Below are 10,958 nucleotides of genomic sequence, written 5' to 3' on the forward strand. Positions count from 1 at the left end.
ATAGTAGCAATGTTTAAATTTGAAAAAAGTTCCACTTAAGCAGTTTCAGAAAAATAATTTTATATATTTTTCTTTTTCTTCCCAGCAGAGATCCACTTGGTATTTTTGAACATAATAGAGAATATTATTCTCTATTTCTCCTAAGTTGCTGCTTGACAGAATTGCAACTGCTCCGTTTCAAAGAGAAATAGTTTATATATAATCAGGACTGCAAGGCTTTTAAAATCTCAGTGTCAGCATTTGGCTTTCGAGCCTGTCAGTGAATCACTGCATCTGTATTTGTACTCTGTCTTTATACTATTAAGGGGTCAATGATGTGCTGTTTGGAACTGCTTTTTATGGAAATTTTTGAAGCATTTTCTAAAATACGTTTTTTATTAAAATTCTTACCTGTAAGCTGTTTTCGATACTGTGTTTTTTGTCTCAGGCTGACATGCATGGTACTCTGACCTTTGTGTTGATTCCCAGTCAGCAGAGCAAGCCACCTCCTGCGAAGGAGACAGTTGTAAGTAGCTCTTTCACAAGTTCTTGAGCTTGGTGATACATACCTTGTTTTACTAGCAATGGGTAGAAAGCTTTTCTGTAGGTCATTTACATTGTGAACAAACCCAAAACTTAATTGCTTGAATTGGTTTAATTGTTACCAGACTAACACCTGAGTTAACTGTTGAAAATGGTTGATGGTGTTAAGCTGAAACTCTCAGTGTGATTTTAACTCAGTTTCTAAAATAGTAGGAAATTATAGAACTGCCTGTGCTTCTGAAATTCCCAGTTTCTCTGTTTATTGTTTATATATATACATATATGTGATTGGATTGACGGAACTTGCAAGTATGCTTTGGGGAGAACATTTTGTATACTGGAAATACAGTATACTCTGTATTTTGTATACATTGTATATATAATAACATTTATTTTGTATACATTGTCCATTATCTTTTTAGCTAACATAGTTTTCTTGAGACAGCTTTGTCTGAAGAAGGAATGCGCCGATTTATATCACAGCCAGAAACATTAATGGTTGGTGACAAAACAAAACTCTTTGCAAGTGAAATTTCATCTGAAGTCCAGCAAATGGATTTCAATCTGTGTATTTATTAGGTATTTTAAACTAATCAGAATATTTCTGATACTTTTTGAATGCAAAGAACTTAAATCAGTAGCTCAGGCCATTTTGTCTCATAAAATGGTGAGGAAATTGCGTAGACTTAAATTAATAAGGGTTACATTCGGGCCTTCGTCTCCAGCCTAGCACAACTGTGTCTTTTCCGTTGCTAACCTGGGTAAGGATTCCATTCCAGTATCTCCTTTATGTTCCATATAGTTTCCAATTTATAGAATCTTGGAGTTTTTTATATACTGGAGCTCCACTGCAATCACAGGAAGATGGGGTGTCACTTCAGAAGTCACAGGTGGTTTTCTTCTGTTTCTACATTCGGTCTTCCACAGATACACGTGAAAGCGCATTTTGACTACGATCCCTCTGATGACCCTTACGTCCCCTGCCGAGAGTTGGGCCTATCTTTTCAAAAAGGAGATATACTCCATGTGATCAGCCAAGAAGATCCAAACTGGTGGCAGGCTTACAGAGATGGAGATGAAGATAATCAGCCATTGGCGGGTCTTATCCCTGGTAAATAAAGCTATAGAAAAAGCTTAACAGTCAGTGTTTCCCGTAGCCTCAGGAGCAATAGTCTGGTTCTCAAAGACTTATACCCTTAAATGTCCATTGCCTTAAATATCCATAACTTTGAACCTTTTGCAACAGAGCCTACTGTTGGTTATGTAATTGACTTAAGTTGATCTTTGGGAGGTGTTAAGCACAGAGTAAAGCCACTGCTTCCACTGCACCTTTCAGTTCAACTTTCAAGACCTACTCTCCTGTTCCTTTGCTTCTCTGCCTTGGTGACTCTGTGGATTCAGAGTTCCCTCTGCTGGCTACGGCAGAAACGTGGGACTTCAGCCTGCTCGTTCTCTGAAGACAAGAGCAGCTGTTAGGTTTCTTCCTACAGCAAGCGTTCAATTTGAAAAATGTATTTTTTTTCGTGGTAACTGTTCTGAATGTTTTCACTTAACAAAGAGCTTCCATTCCTTGTAACAGTTATGTTTCCTTTCTAACCGTTGGGGGCCTTTGAGTAATAGTGCTTTCAGTCACTGAAATGTAATTTTTGTATTGAAATATGTACTGTGCTCTAGTCCGTTAAAGGTCTGCTAATCTGTTAAACACAGTGAACCAAAGGCTTTTCAAATTCCATACATTGTCACAGTTGCTTTATGACATTTGAGTGAGTTGAGAATAACGCTCGTTAAAATATAGGCTGATCTTTTCCAGGCTGAAGATTTAGTATAAATAGAACACATACAAAAACCAATCAGAAAACCGTATCATCATAGTGGGGAAATGTAGTCTTCCCAGTAGTTTCAATTTTCCAGGTAAACTGTCCAGAAAAGTACAAATGCTCTGCAAGTCTTTCTTGATGAGTATGTTTTCAAAGTAATAAACAAGTTTCTCAGTAAAAAGTGAAAGGAATAACTGATTGCAAAAAAAGTTTGAAAATTATTTCTGAATGTTAACTGCATTTTACTTTTTTTATTAATGCATTAAGGAAAAAGTTTTCAGCAACAAAGAGAAGCAATGAAGCAAACCATAGAAGAAGACAAGGAGCCAGAAAAATCAGGTTGGATATATTGTAAAGTTGTGGAAAATTCTTCTTCTATTTTTTTATAACACAAGTGGGATGATTCTTTGAAATTCTTTATATAAGCATAGGTCTGAATTTAGTACTTTGTTGTATAAATCACATGTTTTTTTCATAACTTATGTGCAATATAATTAGCTGAGCACGGGGAATTTAGAAAGCCCCCTTTTTCCTCTGCCATGACTCAAGCGAATGTTGCATTCCAAGGACTTAAACAAATACACCAAATGGTTGTAATGAGCTGAAAAATATCATGTCTTTTCAAAACTGCAAAAGAAGTTTCCCAAAGATCCGGATAGTAGGTGGCATAGGAAGTTTTTTTGCTGTATTGGGTATTTGACTGTGATGCTTTTTATTTTGGTTAGGAAAACTGTGGTGCGCCAAGAAAAACAAAAAGAAACGGAAAAAGGTTTTATACAATGCAAATAAAAATGATGGTAAGCAACATCTTTTGCTCACTGTGCACTTACAAACAACTGTAAAGGATTCTATAAAGAGCCTTGTGAAAAGAATGCTGAAATTCAGGATCTGATGTTAGAAATACTGCCCGATGATGTTCTGTGGGAGCAGTAGTATGGTTTGTAGTAGCATTTAGAGTGTGGCAGCATATGTAGGGACATACAGTGTCTTTAATAAAGACCAGATGACAGTAAAAAAACAGATAGCATTTAAGGCATGGAAGCACTTATAATTCTGCAGTTATGAACCAATTTATCATGGTTTTGTAGTAATAGCTGACTCTGCAGAATTAAATGCGGTAACTGGAAACTTTCTTCGTGGAGAGTTGGTAGGCTGGTGGTACTGTATTCTTAGAAAAGTACTTTGCAATTGGGATGATGATTTTTGTTGGACACAAAGTGTTACTCTTATACTAGAAACTTGTTCCTTGGCAATAAAGTTGTTTCCTGAGTTTATGCTACTACTTATATCAGCATGAAGTGGAAATACAATTTCTTTCTGCAGAAAGGGGAAAAAAAAGCCTTGTCTTACTGGGCAAATTATGATGTTTGGGGTTCTGTTGCTTTGGTGACTCGCAGTTCAGTCCTGGGCAGAGAGTCAGGAGCTGTCTGAAACTTGATGCTGCATGACAAGCAATACATGCAACTAGTAGTAAAGTATGTTGTGACTTGTTTCTCTCTCAAGATTACGACAACGAGGAAATTTTGACCTACGAGGAAATGTCGCTGTATCATCAACCAGCGAATAGGAAACGGCCTATTGTTCTGATTGGCCCACAGAACTGTGGCCAAAATGAATTGCGGCAGCGACTTATGAATAACGAAGTAGATCGCTTTGCCTCTGCAGTTCCCCGTAAGTTTGATGGGCAGGTACAATTGCTTATTCTAAACCTTGTCTGCAGACAAATCCTCTCGAGTTGAAAATAGCAAATAGGAGTTTGGGGGTTTTGAGCAGGATATAGTCACCTCTTGGATAAGGGACAAATACAGTTACATCTTGTGTGGCAAAACGTAGTTTTGGTAAGTCAATGTAAATCCGGTGTCCAACAGAGTGTTATAGAGGCATTATAAAACACGTATGCATGTCAGTTTTAATAAAATTGGAGTTACAGAAGTTTAAGAAAGAGTCTGATACACCGGCATAAATTTAGGTGGCTTTAGTGCCTTCTCAAATCACTTATATTACAGTGAATTTTATATTTTTTAATGTCTAATTTACTGTGAATTAGGTTTATGAACAGCTTAACAGTATAAATTGTTATAAACAACTAATAGCTGGTTTTGCATCCGTAATGCAGCTGCACAGATGAGACTATGCCTTTCCTTCTTGACTTGTTTACATTATCTAGAAATAAATTTTAAAAAGACCTCTAAATGTAGGTTCAGCCTTTGACAACTTAGTATGTCCAGGGATATTTATTGTAGAAATAAAATACTTGCATTTCTTGGATATTTCGGATGCCTTTTTTTGCTTGGTTAGCAATGTCTCTCCTCAGAGAAATACTTCCTTCTCCCCTGCAGTTCTACAGGTGTATCACTGTCTCGATTTCTTTGTGGCTCTTCTTTGTAGATACTACTCGGAGCAGACGGGAGACTGAAGTAGCTGGCAGGGATTACCATTTCATATCCCGACAGGCATTTGAGACTGACATAGCTGCAGGGAAGTTCATTGAATATGGGGAGTTTGAAAAGAACCTCTATGGTACTAGCATAGACTCCGTGCGGCAAGTAATCAACTCTGGCAAGATATGCCTTTTAAATCTTCATACCCAGGTATGGTAAAGCTGTTGCCTGTCATGTTTTTATTGTAGAAGCTACTGTGAAAATCCAAAGAGCTGTACTTAAAATGAGTGTATTTTCTAGGTTCTTTTTCATGTTTATTCTGAGTTTTTTTCAGTTCAGTTAACTCTATTTAGTGTGTTATGAATACAGCCTTCGTGTTCCTTGTTCAGAAATACACATTTTCTTTATCTGTGCTAAAGGTCGTAGGGGCCTTGGTTTCATATACCTAAAGCTGGTGAGAATTATCTGAATTGAAAAATTCATGAAAGTAAGTTTTGGATCTCTCAGCCTTCCAACTACTCAGAGCTCTGAAGTTTTTGAAAGTGCAGGGAAATTGTGATTATACTTGGGAACCGCATTTTAGGAAAGTTTGTGCAGTTCTGTAATAGACAGGATTAAACTACATCACATCAAGAATATTGAAAAGCTCTGTAGCTATGACCTTTTGATTATGGAGAAAGAAGAGACAAAACTATGCATACAGACCTCATCGTGGAAGTTTAGTCAAACGTGAGAAGAGGCAGTGTCCTGGAACACAGCCCATTTCTAACACACACGATATGTACGATATGTCTGCTGTTGTTACAGGTGCTGCAAAAGAAGCCCTAAAACTCAGACGCATCAGTGCTGTCTGGTAGTATTGAACCTATGAGTAGCCATCACCAGTTGGGACCATGTGATACTTGACTAGAATAGCTCACTGGTATCACAAAGCATGTAATAAGTTGAAAATTTATAACACTCTGATAATTGATCTAATTCTGAGGTTGTAAAAATGCATCTCAGAGACAAGTTGTTTGTCCCAAGACAAATAGAAGGAAGCTTTTGGAAAAATCAAACTACAGTTTGGTTCTTTTTATTTCTTGTCTCTTAATATAAATGTAACCTGACAAAAAAAAAAACCACTAAGCGTACAGCAGCAGTGTACCTGATACCTTGTGTTTTAATCTTCGAAAAAGAAACGGTTGAAATGTAGTATTTGAAGTAAACTGTAGAATTTAAAGACTCTTCTCTCTGTTAAAAGCTGATGCCATTCCTTAGCATTGGAAGGAAACTTACTTTAATGTAGGTGGCTTTTTTTTCTTTCGGATGCTAGAAGATAAGTTCTTTCAGTTTAGTTACGAAGAATATTCTCAGAAAAAAGTAAATGATCGGGTTCCATAAAGCTGAAAGATTTTGGAATGCCAATTTTGTAGGAAATGCTGACTGAACTCACGAGTGGTGATAATACTGATACAGTTAATTTATATTGCTGTTAATATATTGTAAAATTGTCATTGTGTTTGGAGACCATATTAAAGTTACAGCAGCTGAATAATGCATTATCAGATTCCCTTTTCATATGTGGAGCTGTTAAATATTTAATAAATCCTATTTCTGTAGTCACTGAAGACACTACGAAATTCTGACTTGAAGCCATATATTATATTTGTTGCACCACCTTCGCAAGAGAGATTACGTGCTTTATTGGCCAAAGAAGGGAAGAACCCAAAGGTAATGTGTCTAACACTGCTTCTGAAACCACGCTGACTTTTATTTACAGATCTGGAATGCTCTTGGTAACCAGTTCTTGTAGTGTTGGTTTGGGATCGGTAATCTCCCAGTGGGGTAGTTGAACCTGTTGTTGTGCATAGTGGCATACATACTGAGGGAAGGGCTCACAGTGCTTTACCCTAACGGAACGTGAGAAGTATGAGACAAGGGAGTCAGTGCTAATTTAATAATCCCAGGGCACAATGTCTCAGTTGTGGTCCCTGCTTTTGGGTACAGAAATATTACTCTTCATTTCAAAACTGTGGGAAACCCAATTTTGTCTTCACGTAAACCTGACAGTAATTCTAGGGAACAATTGATGATTTTGTTTTCTTTTGAGAACTTACCTGACCTTGGAAAAGCATTTATTTGAAAATGTATTTCTAAACTCTTCAGATGAAGTTATTTTGATGTTGATCCTGTAGGATCACTTTTTTGTTTCAGTCAGAGTCAGGTCATGATCTCAGCTTATCCAGTTCGGATCATTTAGCTAATGAGAAGTTAGTTCTGCAGAATGGAATTGGAAGCTGTAGATTAAACGAAGATGTCTGAAACTCAGAAAAGGTCCTCATCAGCCTATGAGATGGAAAGTGCTTTTTGCTAGGATAATGAAATACGTTTATCTTCAGCTTTTCAACTGAAATCTACCCTGCAGTGGTTGGTGGGAGCACTTTGCCCCTCCGGTGTCTTCAAAGTACTAACTGAGCATCATGTAGTTCATAGTGAGGAAGAACAGCTTTCCCCAGCGTGACTTGAAGGGACTCCCAATACACCTGCTGGTCAAGAATTGTACTTCACTGCGTTCTACGACTTGTTTTGCTCTCCTTGTTTGGTGCAAGGGTGAAGTGTTGCCTGGATTAAGATGTCATAGAGATCTAAAAGTCCATTAAAGACCAAGTCTTAAAACAGAGGGATTTTTTCTTTTTTACCTTTTTCTTAATTTGCTTGAGTCAAATATAATCATAGTCTTTAAACGGGCATGTCTCCTCCTTCATGGTTATGCAATGGATGGAACTTTATTTTACTTAAGTACTTCATATTACATATGTTCTGGGGTTATTTTATTGCAGAATCAAAAGAATCCATTTGCAGTAAAAAATAATACACTGTTACTGGTGTTAAACTATGCCTGTTTTCTTTCTGATTAATCGTATTGGAGTTGTATTTACTTCAGCTGGGTAAAAGCTACTATGTCAAAGCCCTTCTCCGGTAAAGAAAAAGCTGTTTCTTGCATGTATGCCTGTACATGGCTCTCAATTTCTTAAGTGTATATAATGCATAGAAAAAAATCTCGAAGGCCTAACATCCCTTTTGAAAATATCCTCTCTAGAAAATTATCTCAAAAATCATACCTGAATATTCATTTATGTAATACAAAAATAAGCTGCCAAAGAGAAAAATAAACATGCTTTTAGAATCCGTGTAACAAACAAAAAAAAAAATTCTGAATTAATACAAACCATTTCTCCTACTCCTTCTGCATCATTTATCTACATGTGCAGTATTCTTCCTTTGACATATTCCCTTCCAGCTTCCAAATCCTGTTTTCCATTTTTCTGCAACATCACTTACCTGATGCTATGGTGATTCATCACCCTCAATGTGTGGCTCTCACCGTGGTTCTCGCTGCTGTTTACTGGTGAAAATATTGCAGTGATAGCTGCTGCCTTTGACTGTTTGGTGTTTGTAGCGCTGCCTCTTCAGAGGAATGTTGTCTTGTTTTACACTATTCAAATGTATTCTGACACTATCTCTGCCATCTCCAGTCTTTTTCAGAAGGATAATGGGCTTAGCAACCTAACTCATCTTTCACAGGCACGATTTAAGAGCCTCGATAAGATGGATGTCATCAAATGAGCAGTGCTAATTCTTCTTCGTTTACTTTAGTCTGGGACAGTGATTTACTCGTTTGCCACTTATGGCTGATCAGAGAGAATTGTCTTGAGTGCCCTCAGCTTTCAAACGTGATTGTAAACTTTTCAATAACTGGTAGCAATAGGTGGAAAATTGTGTAAAAAGGCTTCTGAGTCGAGTTGTTACTTTTCCCTGTCCTGTTGTGGGGGACAGGCTCACACACACTCTAATTCTCTGGTTTTGATTGCAGCCAGAAGAGCTGAGAGAAATCATAGAGAAGACGAGGGAGATGGAACAGAACAATGGCCACTACTTTGATACAGCAATTGTGAATTCTGATCTTGATAAGGCGTATCAAGAGTTACTTCGGTTAATAAACAAACTTGACACAGAACCCCAGTGGGTGCCCTCTACCTGGCTTCGATGAGAGAGCGATTCCAAGGGACAAATGGACTTCAATCCAGAAATCTTTCCAAGGAGGTCGTGCGTAGGTCTGCCCAGTTCTATATAAACATGTGTGAGCTCTAGACCTCAGTGGCTGCACCCTTTGCCAGTGAAATTGCGTATTATTGAAAAAATACGCTGATCAGCTTTTGAGACGCTTTTAACTGATCCGAGGATTGTCCAAGATTTCTTTCTCTGTGGTCTAGGAATGGAGACCTTGTCAGTACTAAATTCTAAAGCTTTAGATAGATTTTTATTTTCTAGCAACTACTTTTATACATAAATCCACATTTTTTACCTAGAATCACCCTTATGGAAAGCAAAGATTTTACGTGTGTGTGTATATACAGTCCATGCTGTCACATAGTTATAAATATGAATGTTATTTAACACTTAACTTAATGACTTTGTGGGACGTGATGGTAGTTCAGAAGCATAATTCTACAGGTCTTTGGGCAGAGAAATAATCTACATTATTATTAATATGTTAATATTAATGAGAAATCTCTCCTGTTCAAAAAATACACAGAATGAAGATGCCACTCTTGTCTGGAGCTGCCCTGTGAGGCTTGAATTCATATTTTAATTCTCAAACATTCCACTTTCTAATAGCACTGTAATTGAAAAATGTGTATAATGTAAATATTTCAATCCTTGTGTCTTTTTAGTCAGACTTTTAAAATCAGATTTGACTGCACATTAACTTTAGGTCCAATCAAAGATGAATATTCTATTGATCTTTTAGAAGTGATATTTTTATGGGTTTATCTTTAGAACATATTGACTGATTGGAGCCGCTGTTTTCCACAGATCTGTAGAGATATTTAGAAAGGCAGAAGTTATATTTTTGTGAAAAATACATAGTTATAAGACATGCTGCTTAAAAGTCAACTTAAGTTCTCGTGTTTCATAACAGAATAGGGACTAAGATAGACTGATGTGCTGAACATTGGAAGGTAGTGGGGATTTTTTTAATCTCTCAGAATGGTTCATCTTGTGGCTGTTGGTGTAATGGATAACTAACTGGAACTAAAATAGCTGAATGTAGCTACTGTGTTATAAACGAGTATTATAATTCACTAACCAACATATTGTCCTGCATTTGCTCAGTACTGCAGTGAAAGTATATGTAAAACACTGGTAACTGACTGAGAAGTCACAAGAAAGGGGAATATTTTAATGGATAGACAAAAAACTTGAAACAAGCGAACAAAAGGCCAGGTCTGCCTGTATCCTAGTGTGTTCTGCAGAGCAATCGGAACATCTCTGCATCCTCAAATGATTCTGAGCTGTGAAGGTTTAACTACTAAGGCTGTGCATCTGCAGTAGGGCTGTTCTGTCACTGAAGCTAGCTGAATAGTAGCATCTTGGGTGTCTTGGGTTTGGGTAGCACAAAGAACCTTGACTGTGAATTTCTCTTAATTTTAGCCATAGCGTTTCTTTGTTCCTGCAGGTAAAACACTGGAGTTACATCAATGTGTAGTTCACTCCTGTCTGACGTTGAAGGATGAAAAAGTAGTTGATTTTTTTCCATTCTGTATTGCATATATTCTTTCTTCAAATGTTCATGGAACAAATTCACTCCCATAGTTAGAGAGCTCAAAGTATAGAGCAGACAGAAATTGTCAGGCAACTGTTCTAGTTACTGAACTAGCATTCAGTACATTTTTGTGTTGAAAAATGGACGTATGGAGTGCATTTCTGTTTTGTTAGAAAGCAAACTTATTTGCTGTTTTAGTATTTAGGGCTGAAAAGCAATTAAGCAATTAGTGAGGATAAGTGATGACGCTTCAGAAAGAAAAGGGTTTGGAAACTTTACTACCTTTAGTTCAATTCAGTGTTAGAAGTAATAATGCGCTAGCTGTTGGCCTAAGGCCTGGATATTCAAAATAATGGCTTTTTGCCTCACATTGCAGGCACGTTCTCAGTTTAATCCATGGTTTGTGACAAATAAAATGTTCAGGTATATTAGACAGTCAGTGTTTCATAGATGACAAAACACTGTATTGAATCCACTCTTTTTTAAGAAAGGTGGTTGTAGGTGTATCAGGCTTTTTGTTACTGACTGTTCCATAGCTGGGCAGGAAGATGGAAAGCAGTGAAGTGTGTTTGTTAAGGGTCCTGTAGCTGAGCTATGTAGGGACTGTCCAAGTTCTTGCAGTCACAATCAGCTCAAGAGGGCTGCTGA

At 37.3% G+C, this 10,958-nt stretch overlaps 1 protein-coding gene across 1 annotated transcript; it reads left to right on the top strand.

Moving 5' to 3' along the window:
• Positions 1-427: 427 nt before the first annotated feature.
• On the top strand, positions 428-9,185 carry MPP5 (membrane protein, palmitoylated 5 (MAGUK p55 subfamily member 5); the record flags this gene model as incomplete). The annotated part of the gene is made up of 8 exons (XM_010131135.1): positions 428-505; positions 1,450-1,633; positions 2,607-2,678; positions 3,065-3,136; positions 3,843-4,010; positions 4,728-4,930; positions 6,323-6,433; positions 8,577-9,185. Coding segments are annotated over 8 exons (1,065 nt in total), but the record flags the coding sequence as incomplete, so codon positions are not given.
• Between the last annotated feature and the right edge of the window lie 1,773 nt (positions 9,186-10,958).

The sequence above is a fragment of the Buceros rhinoceros genome, unplaced genomic scaffold (genome assembly GCF_000710305.1).
Source record: "Buceros rhinoceros silvestris isolate BGI_N320 unplaced genomic scaffold, ASM71030v1 scaffold18502, whole genome shotgun sequence".
Taxonomy (NCBI): Eukaryota; Metazoa; Chordata; class Aves; order Bucerotiformes; family Bucerotidae; genus Buceros; species Buceros rhinoceros.